Source organism: Phyllobates terribilis, unplaced genomic scaffold (genome assembly GCF_046119375.1).
Source record: "Phyllobates terribilis strain yellow unplaced genomic scaffold, ASM4611937v1 Scaffold_1__5_contigs__length_1240528914, whole genome shotgun sequence".
Taxonomy (NCBI): Eukaryota; Metazoa; Chordata; class Amphibia; order Anura; family Dendrobatidae; genus Phyllobates; species Phyllobates terribilis.
In genome coordinates this window covers 128,948,860-128,965,910 of record NW_027362761.1, presented here as the reverse complement: position 1 = coordinate 128,965,910, position 17,051 = coordinate 128,948,860, and the positions used below count along the sequence as shown (strand labels likewise).

At 37.7% G+C, this 17,051-nt stretch overlaps 2 protein-coding genes across 6 annotated transcripts in view; one reads left to right on the top strand and one right to left on the bottom strand.

Moving 5' to 3' along the window:
• LOC141228647 (RNA exonuclease 1 homolog) overlaps positions 1–1,485 on the top strand; it is a 195,430-nt gene extending 193,945 nt beyond the window's left edge. Inside the window, exon 16 of the mRNA XM_073667344.1 lies at positions 1,390–1,485. Coding sequence (XP_073523445.1) covers positions 1,390–1,478 — 89 coding nt within the window. The 3' untranslated portion in view covers positions 1,479–1,485. The remainder of the gene's footprint in view (positions 1–1,389) is intronic.
• Positions 1,486–4,975: 3,490 nt separating this feature from the next.
• Positions 4,976–17,051, bottom strand: part of TEK (TEK receptor tyrosine kinase) — a 194,271-nt gene continuing 182,195 nt past the window's right edge. For 4 of the 5 annotated variants that reach the window (XM_073667297.1, XM_073667306.1, XM_073667289.1 and 1 more), the window contains 7 exons: positions 16,817–17,007; positions 10,170–10,283; positions 9,468–9,538; positions 8,188–8,228; positions 6,971–7,067; positions 6,561–6,660; positions 4,977–5,513 (listed from right to left, as the gene is read on the bottom strand). In XM_073667297.1, coding sequence (XP_073523398.1) covers positions 5,439–5,513; positions 6,561–6,660; positions 6,971–7,067; positions 8,188–8,228; positions 9,468–9,538; positions 10,170–10,283; positions 16,817–17,007 — 689 coding nt within the window. In that variant the 3' untranslated portion in view covers positions 4,977–5,438. Of the gene's footprint in view, positions 5,514–6,560; positions 6,661–6,970; positions 7,068–8,187; positions 8,229–9,467; positions 9,539–10,169; positions 10,284–16,816; positions 17,008–17,051 lie in introns of all 5 variants that reach the window. The other variant, XM_073667279.1, reaches the window with a different exon arrangement.

Below are 17,051 nucleotides of genomic sequence, written 5' to 3'. Positions count from 1 at the left end.
CTTTTTTCTTGCCATAATACAAATTCTAATAGTCTATTCAGTAGGACTATCAGCTGTGTATCCACCAGACTTCTGCATAACACAACTGATGGTCCCAACCCCATTTATAAGGCAAGAAATCCCACTTATTAAACCTTACAGGGCACACCTGTGAAGTGAAAACCATTTCCGGCGACTACCTCTTGAAGCTCATCAAGAGAATGCCAAGAGTGTGCAAAGCAATCATCAAAGCAAAGGTGGCTGCTTTGAAGAACATAGAATATAATACATATTTTCAGTTGTTTCACACCTTTTTGTTAAGTATATAATTCCACATGTGTTAATTCATAGTTTTGATGCCTTCAATGTGAATGTACAATTTTCATAGTCATGAAAATACAGAAAAATCTTTAAATGAGGTGTGTCCAAACTTTTGGTCTGTACTGTATATGGCATGGACATGTACACAGTTTTCAGACTCCATTAACGCAACACACACTTCTCATTTTTCTATTTAAGGGAACCTTCCAGCAGGTTTTAGTACTCCCAACTGATCTGATCTGTTAGGTTGCTGTAATGCAGATTAATTCCATTCCTTTTTTGGGTTTTTTTCTTCAATCCTTTTATTCCATTCCTGAGTAGCTGCTTATCTGATTTTTATGTAAATGAGCCACAAGTATGATTACTATTCCTGCCCCTTTCTCTATCCCAGTCCACTGATCACTGAGTGACTTTTCTTCCCTGCTGGAGCTCTCACAGGTGCTTTTAATCCCTGGAGCGGTGCATGTACAGTCAAGTCTTTATGGCGCTTTGAGAACCGGACAATGAATCTCTCTATATGCACTACTTAAAGGAATAATGGTGCCTGTGCAAGATCTCCACTGGGGAAGGAAGGTCATTCAGACAAGGGTGACTGGAGGAGGATGAGAGAAGAAGGGAGAGAGTTGTAACTACACTTGTGGCTTAAAACCAAATTTTTATGGAAATCTGAGAAAAAAATGCTGATGGGGGTTGAAGTGATTCAGATGACTAGTCAAAGACAGGTATCTCCATGCCCTCTTAGTTTGGCAGGTGTTTCCCTTTACATACCCATATAGAGAGACTTGTGAATCTAGCCCTGACCCTCACCTATACTTCTGGGAGTAGTCACCTTGTCCCCTGCCAGATTCTCCCTGCCTTGCATCGCAACTCATCTCAATTCACTGTACTAGATTCTCACTATACACGCACATAAGGAAACAACGGACATACCTGGTCTCTGGCCACTGTTTTAAAGTAACTTTTCTCTGAAATGTTTCAGAATTCCATTGTAAAGCATATTTATGTCAAACGACTGGTGTCTGGTTTGGGCTGTATTAATCAGCTAACAGGTTCTTTTTAAAACAGTTTTCATTCTATTTTCTGATTTAGTTGGTGGTCATGATTCAACTGAAGATGCTACTGCATGCATGGAATTGATTATCTGGAAAGTGAAAGAAGACACCAAAGGCAGGAGATAAGACATCTTACTCCAGGCTCCCTTCATTGTTAGAATGTTTGTTTGTTTTGTGTTTACTTCCTTTTTTTTCTTCTTCTTTGTATATACTTTAAAAGTTTGGTTAGTGAACGGTTACTCTCCATACTGTAATATCCATGTTTTTCCAGCTTTAGTTTTTGTAAGCGGTTTTATTTTAAAAAAAACTTTTGACTTCTACAAACAAATTATTTCTTTACAAGGTTGAAAAGAATGTGTATGATTGTGCTATGCAAGATGTTTCACGTAAACCTTAATATTTCCAAATAAAGAATGCTGAACATGTGTGGATTTACTGTGCAAACAATAGTAGATAATGAGTGTTCCACAGTAAGCTCTTCCTGCACAGTGGTACACAAATCGCCGCCACTTTACCTGTAGCAAACTGTAATGTGTAGCATTTTGAAACTATAGATAAAAGCGCCAAGATCATATTAAATAATTTGATCCTCATTAGGGTAAATGAACACAGTGTAGAGTTGTTGCTTAATGTGTGGAGTGTCCCTTTCACCACAGTGGTACTTTGTAGAAATGTAAGCACAGATTCCAGAAACTGATATCCGGAATGGAAATTTCTGAAACCAGTGTGCGGTGTCTGACTAGTCAATGTGCATAGACAATATGGGCGATTTTGAAATACTGTCTGTTTTGTGGACAGTGCAGAAGAGACATCCATAAAATGTGCCAGATTATTAGAGTGGTTCATGCTGTTTGATGTCACTGATGAAAATTGGTCTACTTTCCTCATACATGTGGAAAAAAAAAAACAGATGGCAGAATGATGTCTCATAAAGTACTTTAAAAAATGCTCCAGATTTGGTGTAGTTTTTCTCAGATGAAAGAAACTTTCTCTCTGCCCCTATCCTACACCCCCCATCCCCACCAAAAAAAAATTAGTCTGTAAAAAATGGACAGCACACTAATTGAATTCCCTTAGGGCTCATTCACGTAATTTTTCACAAATGGCACTTGTATGTATGAAAGTCTAACACTTAAATTTCAAGCACAAAATAAGGCAAGTAAGCCATAACCTAAGTGTGATGTCATGTTAGGTCACACGCCTTTTCTGAAAACCTTTCCTCATTATTTAACCAGCAAGATTTTTTATTTTTTTTTGGCTTGCTTAGCTTTCTCAATCAGCCTCCCATGTGTGCATTTTTTTTTTTATAGGCTTAGGGGGAGGAGTATCTAGATGATCTGTATTCCTGAAATTTGTCACAATGTTTATATTGGTTACATTTCTAGCACCGATTTTACAGGATGGGCACCGATCCTATATCTTATGGCACATTCAGATGTCCGTACAAATTGGTTCACTGCACTGACTGTCACACAGACCCGTGGCCTGTTGATGTGCTGATGTCTGAGTATGCCCTTATGTTCCAGCTGTGCAGATTAACCTAATTGAACTGTGAAGATGTGGTAAAAACAAAGTGCAGTAACCTGGTTTTAAGGTCATATTATTTCTTTCACATTTGATAAGTATTTAGCATGAATAGGTGTATTTTTGGTCCACTCCTGATATTTACTTATTAAAAGAATAAAAATACCTTCCAATACTAAAATGTAGATGAGTCCTACCTGGTTACTCTAGTTATGTGCACCACTTTTCTCTTGCATTAGATTTGATATATCAATCGCCCTGTCCAGGTTTTAGATTCTATAGATAATCTGGCAGAAATGAAAGTATCCGGACACCTATATTTAAAATTTGACTGTATGGTCTACTGTTGGAAATACTACATAGTTGTAAAGGTAATATAAAATGGTGAACTTGGACACCAACGTTAAAATATCACTTTGGCTTCTCACCTAGTGTGAACACCAGCCCCGTTTATAGAAAAAAAAAAATAAATAAATAAATATTGTGTGTCCGTTGTAGCTTAGATGCTAGCGAGCTAGCTTCTGATCAGTGGGGGTGCCAGGTCTCAGAGATCCACCAATCTGATATGGAGATTTGCAATTGCATAAGGATACATAAATAACAGTGCCACTCTTTACCTAGTGTTTTATAATTTAGTACATAATTATCCATTTCATTTCCTCTGCCCAAGTACATGACCTTACATTTAAGTACTTTAATCCTCAATTGCCATTTTTCAGGCCAAGCCTCTAGTTTACATAAATTGCTCTGTAATATTAAATGATCCTAGGTGTTGATTACGTTACTGAGTTTAGTACCATCTGCAAATAATGAAATTCTACTCTATATGCCCCCCCTATGAGGTGATTAATAAATATGTTAAAAAGAAGGGCCCAATACTGACCCCTGTTGTACCCCACTGTTAACTGTGAGCCAATCCGAGTGTCTTCTGTTAATAACAGCCTACTGTTTTCTATCACCGAGCCACTTGTTAACCTAGTTACCTATATTTTTCCCTAGTCCCATGTCTCTCATTTTATATACTATCTTTTTCTGTGGCACCGTATCAAACGCCTTCGAAAAGGCCATATAGACAACATACACGGCATTACCCATGTCCAGTCTGGAACTTACCTCATCAGATTAGTTTGACAGGACTGATCTCTCATAAAACCATGTGGGTGTGGGGGTCATGAGGTTATTTTTTATTGAGATACTCCAGGATGGCATCTCTGAGGAAACCCTCAAGGATTTTACCAATAGTAGAAGTTAAATTTACCGGCATATAATTTCCAGGTTCAGATTTTGTCCCTTTTTTAAAAAAATATATATATATATATATATATATATATATATAATATTAGCACCACATTTGCTATCTGCCACTACTGTGGTACAGACCCTGTTATGGAATGTTTGAAAATTAGAAATGATGGTCTGTCTATCACGGCACTTAATTCCTGCATTAAGGGGTGTATGCAATTCAGGTTCAGTGATTTGTCTACTTTAGCAATTTTTTAGGCAACACCATACTTCTTGCTGTGTTAAGTAGGTGACATTTAATTGAGAATTTATGGTCTCCCTGATCATGGGATTTTCTTGTCATTTGCACAGATTTATTTATTTTTATTTTACTCAGTTCTATAGTGCCATTAATTCCACAGCGCTTTACAGACATTATGTGCACTGTCCCCATTGGGGCTCACAATCTAAATTCCCTATCAGTATGTATTTTGGAGTGTGGGAGCAAACCGGAGAACCTGGAGGAAACCCACGCAAACATGGGGAGAACATACAAACTCCTTGCGGATGTTGGCGTGGGTGGGATTTGAACCCATGACCCCAGAGCTGCAAAGCTGCACATAGATTGATGCTTTTATTACAAAGTAAAGGACCCCATATACATTAGATTAAAGTTGGCTGAACCTGCCGATATTGGTTGAATCGCCAACCATCTAATGTGTATCTCCGAGTGAAGGTCTATCTTCCTTGGCTCGGCAGAGCAATTATTCAGTATGGGGGCATTATATCTTTCATGTCATGTACACATTTCTAAGATTGTTTCTAGTAGAAAATATCTTCAAAGATATGGCACTCCACATACATTTGGCTATAACGTGAAATACTTTATTACAACATACTCCATTCAGGTCAATCACACATGGAATATAAAACCTGTATCTATACAATGTGCATCAGTTCAGATATACAGTGCCATAACATAATCTTTCCATGTACAAAGCCTATTTCTAAATGCTAGGATATGCTGACCTATCAGATGTTACATAACCCAGAGCCGCAACAACATATATACAATGTAGATTGTGTAATTTGTTAATAGTCAGGATTGTTTTACAGTTAGGCTACACAAATACAATCAGGTAAATTAACAATTCTGCTCATACAAGTAATACAAGAAATCAATGCTGAAAACTATGGTAACCCCAAATAATAGAAGAAATTGTATTTACATAGTTCTATAAACATTTACACTTGGAGCTGACACTAAATTTATTCTACAGATTGTAGACATTTTCAAATACGATACTTCACACTCGATATTCTAAAGAAATACATGGGACTTCACGCCGCCTCTTCTGCTGAGCAGTCAATACCCGCATATGCAAACTTCTCATAAAGTGTTGTATTCACATAGGTCTAGAAAGCAAAATCATGCATTAGAATGATGTCATAGATTCAGGCCAGAAATATTGCAGGTTTGACTAGAACTGACTATGACTTGGTCACATTTTCTAGGTTATCTCTGATTTCAAGGTGTTCTCAAAATACCCTGAATAATTTTGCACTTTCTGCACAGTTAGCATAATTAACTATTGGTTGTATTGCTGTTATATCTTCAAAACTATTATAATTGAGTACAATGAAGAATCTTCAAGTGTGGCTCTGTTTATACTATCATCATGGCTTTCAATAATAGCAGAGGCTATGATACTGTGACTGATCAGTTTTCAATGGATCCAAACCGACACCCAATGAGCTCATTGACTGTAAATTCCTAATTTAAAGAAGCTTGTTGTACGAATTGTATATTAGGGGGAAATTTAATGTCAGCATCATTTGGTAGGCTGACATTGGTTTTCCATCCTGATTGTAAAAAATTACATGTCTTTTGCTGGGAAACCCTGTCTACATTCCAAGATACAAGACCTGTTTAAGGATGTGTTCACACTGAGGTTTTGGAGCTGGAGCTTAGTAGAAACTTCAAGTTTTTGAGGAGGATTTAAAGAGTTATCGCTCAGTTTCTGCTCTAAAAACTCCTGAAAGAACTCAATGTGAATATACCCTAAGAATCAGTGGGCTAAGATGTACTTTGGCTAGCTGACATCACAAAAAAAAATTATGATTTTTCCCACAATAAAGTTGCTCACTGCTGCTTTCCTTATACCCAGATGTGAATCTAGAAATCCAATGGCCCTAGGACCCCCGCAGGTTTAGACCTATACCAAGAAGAAAAAAGTACTTTGGCTGAGCTTCCACAATCCTCGAGGTCAGGCTACCACTATTTTTTAATTTCCATAGCAGAAAATACGCCTTGGTCACATCTGATTAAAACATGAGCATTATTCTCTGTTTATGTTCAACTCATTTGCAGTGAAATTCTTCAATAACCGCGAGTAGTTACACAATTGACACAAATGAAGTAAAATGCAGATTATTGCTTAATCCAAAACCAACAGTTCTCACCTTCCTTTCCTCAAGCATTCGTGTCAGAGAAACCAGTATTTTCCCAAATGATGGTCGCTCATATGGCTTTTCACGCCAGCACTGTCTCATAAGGTCATACCTGTAGGTCAATAAGCACACAGGTTACTGCAACCACATTATAAAGGGGCTAGTAATGTAATGAGCAACCGAAAACAGTGGTTTCACCATTGGAGATCTGTGTACTAGTGAAAATCAAATAAATAGTAAAAAGGTAATGAGTGCCATACACTAAAGTCATTGCACATATGAGGCAAACAAAACTATGACTGGCTGTCTTATGCAACAGCCCAAAACAGTAGAAAGCCTTACCTACTCCAGTTGTCATTTTGTACAAGCAAACTATCTTCTTTTATGACTGATAAAACACAGATGAGAATAATATGACTTACACTTCATCATCACAGTTTAGTGGTTTCTCCAGTCTGTACCCTTGCGGTAGCTTCTCATAAAGTTCCGCACAAGTCATACCACAATATGGAGTCCCTCCTATAATCAAAATAAAGTTTCATTGTCATCACTAATTTTAAGTCAACATTACAGCTTTACTGGTATTTTACAAAATTCTTAATCTGAATGAGTACTCAATTGATGTGGGAACAACACTGAATTTAGTGTGAAGCTATGCTCACACTTCCTTCCAGACATTCCATTTCTCTGTTCCGTTTTGAGAACAAACAAATGTTCAAAACAGACCTGTTGCATAATTGATGCCAACGGAAGCAGAGGGCCCCATTGAAAATTATCAGGTCTTCCCGTGCTCAATGTGTCAATTTATGCAATGAAAAAAAAAAAGTTCTGCGTGATGCACTTTTGCTTCTGTTCTAAAAATGGACACATACCAGAACACAAACTGACCCCTCTGCTTCCATTTGCATCAGTTCTGCAACGAATAAATATCGGACATTTTTTCAGTTAGGCTAGAATTTTAGTTATTTTCTAACTCTTAAGCTATATTCACATTGCATTTTAGTCTCTTTAAGTGGCTCCGTTTGGGCTTATGGCTGATGCCAAGGAAAACTAGATTTGGACGTTTGTACTGACGGGGCCATTGACTTTAATGATACAGATAGAGTCACTTTGTGCTCTATTGTACATAATTTTCGTCAGTATCTGCTTATTTAAAAACCAATACGCAGATGACTAGGTCTAGGTACCCATCTCAATTAGGTGGATTCTGCAGAAAATGATGTCTGACAGAGCACAAAGTGTCTCCATCTGCATCATGTAAGTCAATGACCCAGTCAGTGCAAACATCTAAATCCTGTTTTCCATGGCTTCAGGTGTAAGCCCTGATGGAGCCACTGACAGTAGGTTAAAACACAATGCAAAGATAGCCTCAAAACAGAATGACCAAATGCAAATTTCAACATGAATGGTATCAGTTTTTGAATGTTCTTGTGCACCCAATGATACATTTTGTATTTTATTTTTTATGATTTACATGATGAACACGAAAGCATAGTCAAGTGAGCAACACAGTATTTAGTAGCACTTTTCATTTTCCCATCTATGGTAGGAGCATATATTATGGCATCCCAGTCCCACATGACAAGGACTTTACGTGGAATATCTATTACGGTACATATATTGAAAACCAAATACTTACCCAAACTGACAATTTCCCACAGCAAAACACCAAACGACCACCTAAAATGAAACATGAAAGGGAATGAAAGCTACCTGAATAATTAATTATGCTAAGAATGTATACCTAAAGAAAGAAACAGTCGCAATATTTAATGGGCTTATCCACATCATCTTTATTTTAACAAATTTGCTGGGGACTTGATTTTGCGGCACTCACTAATAATATAGGTATTACAGAATTTTGTCCTGCACTTGTTGATGCAACCTTCCTCACAGACTGCATAGCCCTCCTGTCCACAAACTTGCTGCTGATCAAGAAGCATGTGAACTGTCTTCTGTCAGCCATTTTCACATGGAAAATATGTTTTTCACACACTCCATGCCATAGACACATACATCAATATATAACACACCACTCAGTATATAACACACACACACATTAGTGTAGTAAACTTACCAGTCTATCTCTTCTTTTTTTAATTCTTCCATACCCCCACAGGGTGAAAGACCTTTGATTACATTACGGGTATGTAACCGAAGGTCCTTCTGCACTTCTAACCTTAGAAACTGCACTAATAATGCAGGACTGACATTATCAGTGCTGTTTCTAGTTTGTACAAGTTAAGGCCATTAGGAATGGAGACCCTGGGCCATTGCCCAGGTTACTCCCTGAGGCTATGTGCCCACGATGCAGAAATGAATCGGAAAATTTCCGCTTCATTTCTGCATGTCCTTGCCTGGAAAAACGCGCGCGGAATTTGACAGACATTTTTCGCGCGATTTTCAAGCGTTTTTGATATGCGGAATTGCCTTGCATTTTTTAATGCATTGAGAAGGCAGTTCTGCACAAATAATGGACATGCTGGGGATTTTTTCGCACATCAAAAACGCTGTGGAAAAATCCACAGCATAGGCATTGAAATTGCGGATTGTCATTGGGAACCATGGGGTGCGGATTACCAAGCGTTTTACAAGCGTTTACGCAGCGCAAATTCCACAGCAAAAACGCTTGAAAAACACATCGTGGGCACGCAGCCTAACGCTGGCCTTGCATCAGAGGTTTTTATATGCAGTCAATCTGGAAACTTTGGAACCTCTACCCATTAGGAGAAAAGAAACAGCAGTCTGCAGCTTTTCATTGAAGTCTGTTGGTGTTACAGAACTAGCAGAACAAGCCTTCTCCACATTTATGGCGTATCAATATTGGCCTTTTAACAAGATCACATAGTCATTCTTTAATATACAACGATTCTATGTCTCACATGTAGAGAAAATTAGCAAAATCAGCAGTACACTTACACATCACTGTTTGACGTATAAACGCTGTAGTTTAAGGACTCAATTGCCATCCATCGAACTGGAAGTCTTCCCTAGAAAATCAGATAAGTATACCAGATAAAAAATTGTCAACAGACATATCTAGGAGAATACTAAAACAAAAATAAAGGCAGCTAAAAGAAAAAAAGTACAAAAATCTATTAGCAGTTTTATTATTTGTACTATTTCAGGTCATGTGGTTAATATAGAAACTGCAACAGAGAGGTTTTACATAATGATGAATGGGAATTTTTAAAGTCCTATGTGTAGACTCGAACATTATTTCTCTGAAAGATATGGATATGCTTCAATTACTGCATTTTTCCAAGAATACCATTTCCAGTGAATATAACCACTTGATTTGTTGATGCTCATAGTCACTAGCAGGGGGCTTTTAGCTCTCTTTCTAGAGTCCAATGGTGGATGAAAGACTTTGGATTTGTTACTTGGATTTGGATGAAACTAATCAGGAAAATCCTCTGCGTGTCTTCATACAAAATCAGAGATAGGTATGGTAGAAGGATCAATTAATCAATGTACCGAAGGATTGACATTTGTCCATATTTGTTTGTTCTTAGAGAACTCCCTGAAATTGCTCTTACGTGATATTTTGTTAGTTTGTACACCACGATGTGCTGATAAGAGTTTGATACTATAATGGATCGGCTTTAACAACATACTTACCATTGTCTTTTTTACATAAACCTCTTGTCCTCTTGATAAACCAAAATCTGCAATTTTTGCAATATAGTTTTCACCGACCAAAATATTTCTGGCTGCCAAGTCCCGATGTATGAACTAGAGAAAAACACATGAGTATTATTATTATTTCAAATTTTAGAGTGGATCTGTTAGCTGAATGTACAGCTGTATGTAATGGTAACCTAACACAGAAAAGGGTCTGTACTCCTATGAGCCTAAAAATGTGCCAAATGGCTGGTAGGAGTCATGGAACAATACATTGTACTCGTTGCTATGTGTCTGATTTACTCACCTTCCCTCACTCCACTCCGCAGGGTATGACAGGCTTCTGTGTATGCATATATACACTGCAGCCTGTCAAAACCTGAGCATTCTGGCATCATAACTTTTTTTTCCCAACATAACCATATTATGCCTTTTTTTCCAGGACTACCTGTACTTTACATCATTGCCATTTTTTGTGTACATATATATTAATGCTTTATTTATATTTAGCAAGAAAAAAAATGTCTATTTGCTCTTTGGTATAGAGTAGACCAATCATTATAGATTCTACTAGAACATTTTTGTGCAGGCTGTTAAGGTAGTTACAGTAATATATTGAAGAAAAATCATGTTTGTGTGTTATTTTTTTGTTTGTTTGTTTTTTATAGATTTTTTGTCACATTAGCTACTCTACTTATCTCCTTTTTAAATGTAATGTATTGCCATATATCTGTCTGTATGTTTGTATATTAACTTGAGTAGTAAAAGAATACAGGCAGTTGTTAGGAACTAATTATGATATGTTCACATTGCGTTTTTTCCAGCAGTCAAAAATTGTACATTTTTCAAGCGGAAACCACTTCAGGGAATTCTGGCGTTATTTTATTAACCTTTCCTGAAGCTTTTTGTTAATGTTGAGTGTTTTTTCCCCTTAATGTTTTTTTAAATGTTTTTAGTTATTTGTTTAGCATTTTTTTTACAAACCACTTTTCCAAAAGCTCAAAAGTTTGAACAGCAATGTCGTTTTACAATAGAAATGAATATTAAAAGGCTTTTAAATGTTTTCTGAGCACTTTTTTATGTGTTTTTTTTGAGCCACCTCCTCAAAGGACTCCTCAAAAAAATACTGTGTGAACATACCTTTAAAAAGTACTAAGTTTTTCTATTTGTTGTAGTCAGTGAACCCCATGCAAATTGATACTGGTCCTAGTCCTAAGAGCCTCACCAACCTCAATACACTTTTCAGAAGTGCTTTGCTCATCATGCAGAAGCACTGAGCTCAGGAAGCTGAAGTGCTCAGCTCCTGCACTACTGCATGCACAGAGCATTGTAAAGTCTATGAGGCCGTACATTGCTTTGTTTGTGCGCCTCAGGAGCTAGATCCCCATTGAATCTACAAGGCATTCGAGCACTTAAAACATTTAGTAAAACATAAAATATAGGTGCACTTTAAGTGTGTGCTAAGCAACAAGGAAAGAGCATGTGATCTTTGGTATTGGAGTTGTGCTTCAACTGTGTGTTATAGCTGCTGCCCAGCTTCTGGTCACACTGGCACCTTAGCAGTGCCCACTAGATCAGCATGAAGAGTATATGTTGTGAACATGCCAATCTTCAAGACTATGTCGTATCCCTGACATTTACGTGAAGTCGGGACGTTGAGCAGTATAAATATTTTGAGTACAGTCTTATCAGTCAGGCGACTGCTCCATCCAGTCATCCCAGCTGGCAACAATTCTGGTAATGCTGATTGCCTGAGATGTGCAGAAACAGAACGGGCTGAAACCCCCAATATTACTCCCAAATGTGCTTTCCAGCTAGATGCCAGGCCTGATTGGACAACTTCTTTAATTAATTATAGTTTACAACGGAGAGGATGTAGAAGAAAAAAAAAGTCTTTAAAGGGGTTTCCTAAAATCTAACAGCGAACCTAATGCTCAATATCTATTTATTTTGAAAAACTAAGCACTTTTATTAAATTGCATGTTTTTATGAAAAGTTTTTAAAGTTGTTTTACCACACAGATGACCAAACAGTAACATTAGAACATATAAATAAAAAGAGAGTACTCTTTAAACTAAAGAGCAAAAATAAGCAAAATATTACTTTTGACCATTACATGAGTATATTTATCTTTAGAAGTACAAACATAAACAGTAATTGCCAGGGATGTGCCATAGAGATCCCCCCATATTTTTTAATCATTATTTTATTATTAATACATTATGACATCACACAAACTCAAATCAACCAGTGGTTCGCAATTAGTTTACATGTCATATATATGAGCTACCGCCAATTTTCCAAGGTCTGTTGTCAGTAGATCTTTGACGTTTCCTAATACACAGTGGAGACATCTCAAAGTCTACCCCAAAGACCCAACTAATCAAGTCAATCACACCTCTCCAATATCTCTCCAACACAAGACCACATCATATGAATAACTTGAGGGTCCTGTAAACTTTATGGACCAAATAAAGATGAGAGAGTCTGTGAGCTTCACTAAGAATAAAAGGCTAAAAGGCTACAACTTATTTGCAAGAAACAGACTTGATAAACGAGGAGGAGGTGTTGCATTGTATGTTAGAAAAGCGTATATCTGCACAGAGATTGAAGCTTCAGAGACTGGGAGTTCTGTGGAAACTGTTTGGGTAAGAATACAAGGAGAGAACAACGGAAAGGACACCATTGTAGGCATTTACTACAGGCCACCTGGGCAAGCTGAAGATATGGATGAACTCTTTATGTATCAAATGACCAAGTTCTCCAAAAAATATGACGTAGTGGTCATGGGAGATTTCAACTATCCAGACATTTGTTGGGAATCTCTCTCAAGTAAAACTAACAGGTCAAGCAAATTCTTATCCTCTCTTGCTGACAACTTTATCTTCCAAAAGGTAGGGGAGAAAACAAGGGGATCTGCTACTTTGGATCTAATCCTTATAAACAGGGAGGAAATGGTTGAGGAGGTAAAGGTGGCTGGGACCCTAGGAGGCAGCGATCATGCTATTATAGAATTTTGGATAACTAGAGGAGGAAGACATGTGAAGACTCAAACTTCAAGGTTAGATTTTAGAAAGGCAGATTTTAAGAGACTCAGAAAGAGAATAGGAGGGATCCAATGGCTGGATGTCCTTAAGGACAAAAATGTCCAGGAAGGATGGGAAATTTTTAAAAATGAGATTCTCAAAGCACAATCGTTAACAATCCCGAAAAGTAGGAAGAATGGGAAGCATTTAAGGAAACCAGGATGGATGAACACAGAACTTAAACACATGCTAAAAAGAAAGAAAGAAATGTTTATTAAATGGAAAGAGGGAGGCATATCTAAAGAAGATTATAATGCAGTCTGCAGATCCTGCAGGGCACGTATCAGGTTAGCTAAAGCTGACAATGAATTAAGGCTTGCAAGAGATGTCAAAAGCAATAAAAAAGGATTTTGGGGGTATGTCAAAAGTAAAAGAAAAGTCAAAGATGCTATAGGATTTTTACAGGATGAAAATGGAGAAATGGTAAGAGAGGATGTTGAGAAGGCCGAACTTTTTAATTCCTATTTTGCATCTGTTTTCTCTCAGAAAGAAAATGTAACATCAACTGATCTTCACTGTCCTTTTAAAGGAATAGAGGAATCCAAGTTATCTGTAAACAGAAAGATTGTGAGGGAATATTTAGCTAACATAAATGAGTTCAAGTCTCCAGGTCCAGATGAATTACACCCCAGAGTACTGAAGGAGATCGTAGAAGAAATTTTAGAACCACTCTCCATAATCTTTGAAAATTCTTGGAGAACAGGAGAAGTCCCAGAAGACTGGAGAAGAGCAAATGTTGTTCCTATCTTCAAAAAGGGGAAGAAGGTGGACCCAGGGAACTATAGGCCGGTGAGTCTGACTTCTATACCAGGAAAGATCTTTGAACAAATTATTAAACAACATGTATGTAAGTACATGGATAAGAATGAAGTGATTAACCAGAGTCAGCATGGGTTTGTAACTAACAAGTCATGTCAGACTAACTTAATTTCCTTCTATGACAGAATCACTGACTGGGTGGATCAGGGAAATGCTGTAGATATAGTATATCTTGACTTCAGCAAAGCATTTGACAAAGTATCTCACACCATCCTTATTGAAAAAATGACCAAGTATGCAATGGACCAGGCAACTGTTAGGTGGATTCATAACTGGCTTAGTGATCGGACTCAAAGGGTGGTTGTAAATGGCTTCACATCCAGCTGGATGAATGTCTCAAGTGGGGTACCACAGGGCTCCGTCCTGGGACCTGTATTGTTCAACATCTTTATCAATGATTTAGATGAAGGAATTGAGGGTAAACTGATTAAATTTGCTGATGACACAAAGCTAGGGGGGATAGCTAATACTAGAGAAGAGAGAGAGAGGATTCAAAAAGACCTAAATAAACTGGAGCAGTGGGCAGCAACCAACAGAATGGTTTTTAACAGGGAAAAATGCAAAGTACTACATCTGGGCAATAAAAATGAAAAAAGCATATACAGAATGGGAGGAATAGAGCTAAGCAACAGTACATGTGAAAAAGACTTAGGTATACTAATAGATCATAGACTGAACATGAGTCAACAGTGTGATGCAGCAGCAAAAAAGGCAAATACAATTCTGGGATGTATTAACAGAAGCATACAGTCTAGATCACGTGAAGTCATTATCGGTCTTTACTCCTCTTTGGTCAGACCTCATCTGGAATACTGTGTACAGTTTTGGGCACCACATTTTAAAAAAGACATAGACAAACTGGAGCAAGTTCAGAGAAGAGCGACCAGAATGGTGACTGGTCTGCAAACCATGTCCTATGAGGAACGGTTGCAGGATTTGGGAATGTTTAGCTTGCAAAAAAGAAGACTGAGAGGAGACTTAATAGCTGTCTACAAATATGTCAAGGGCTGTCACATTGTAGAAGGATCATCTTTATTCTCATTTGCACAAGGAAAGACTAGAAGCAATGGGATGAAACTAAATGGGAGGAGACACAGATTAGATATTAGAAAAAACTTTTTGACAGTTAGGGTGATTAATGAGTGGAACAGGCTGCCACGAGAGGTGGTGAGTTCCCCTTCAATGGACGTCTTCAAACAGAGGCTGGACAGACATCTGTCTGAGATGATCTAGTGAATCCTGCTTTGAGCAGGGGGTTGGACCAGATGACCCAGGAGGTCCCTTCCAACTCAACCATTCTATGATTCTATGATTCTATGATTCTATTAAGAGATAGTTGGGGGATGTTTTCCAATATCTCCAACCATTGTCCTGCTCATGGTGGTCCCACTTCAGCCTCCCACCTCTTCCTACCATACACTGGATAATTATCCAGAACAAGTCTTAATAAGGATCTGTATATCATTGATATTCTCCCAAAGAGATTTTCGAGTTACTGATTAGATGTATAATACTATTCTGTATAAATAAAGCAACCCTCTTAAATCAGCTGGAGATATTCATAGAAATTGGTTGACACAATAGCATACTCATCCTGAAGTTGTGAAAAAGATTTAAAAAATATTATCAGTAACAAGGTGAGACACCCTTCTCACCCCTCTCTTTCACCTACTAACTGTTTTTGTAATGTACATATCAATTAAAAATTCCCTACAGTTCCCACTATACTTTAGCTTCCTTTGTCTGTTTTTTTCCACTCCTGATGACTTTTTGTTTGAGTCTCTCAACATGCACTTTGGATTCTCAAATAGAAAGTCATCAGGGGGCCGGAGCTGCTGTCACTTGCCTCTGATTTTTTCCCTCTCTGAGTGGGATAACATCAGAGGGCTGGCGCTGCAGTCACTACCACCACAGCTGCTATCACCGTCCTCAAACGGGACATCATCATTGACATTTGTTTCGTGGTCTGTTCTACTGAGCATGCATCTTGTCAATTCTGATGCATGCTTAGTATGCTCTTCCTGCTCGCCATGTTTTCTCCCTTTCAATCTCGCCGGTTCCTCACTTCTCTTTAGAGACTGACATGGAAAGAACATGGTGTGCAGGGAGAGCATACTGAGCATGTGTTGGAATTGAAAGAAACGAAGCAATGGTGAAAGACAGCAGTCCTGGACCCTGAAGACGTTTTGTTTGACAACCCCCATTGCATGCTGAGAAACTCAAAAGAAACGTCGTCATCGAAGTAGCAAAAAAAAACAGATAAAGGAAGTTAAAGTATGGAGGGAACAGTAGAAAATGTATACATTTATTTGATATATGTTACAAAAGTAGTTAGTTTTTTAGATTAAATAGTTTGATATTGAGTATTAGGTTCACTGTTAGGTTTTAAACAACTTCTTTAAATACTTAACGTGCCAACACCTAAAAGCCTTGAAAATCACATACTTCTTATCCTACAGCTTCAAATAGCCAGGGTGCAATTTATAAGACGCTTCCAATTTCATCTCTTTATATAAAGCTGTAATATTTTCCAGAAACTTGAGCTATGCTATGTTATGTATGAGAATATATCTCATAAATGATGTGGCTGTAACATATTCATATATTTATAAACCAATTTTATGACTATTTATAATTGCTGTACAAACTGGGTCATAATTCAGCCAGGATTTCATAAATGTCATACTTTAAATCACACTCTTGTATTTTATGGCATAGGAAAATATACAGAGTGTCAACCTGTTTTTGGCTCAGGTAATCCATGCCTCGAGCGACATCTGCTGCAAACTGGAGAAGCTGCTGTGATGACAAGGTTGATGCTGTGCTGTTGGCTATGGCAAATGCTGGGTCTGTTTCCAGAACTCTGCTTTTCCGTAGAAAGTCCAATAGGTTGCCATGGGGGGCATATTCTATAGCCAAATATAAGTAGCCTGTACAGGAGAGAAGATAGGAAATGTGATGCAGATACAATAAT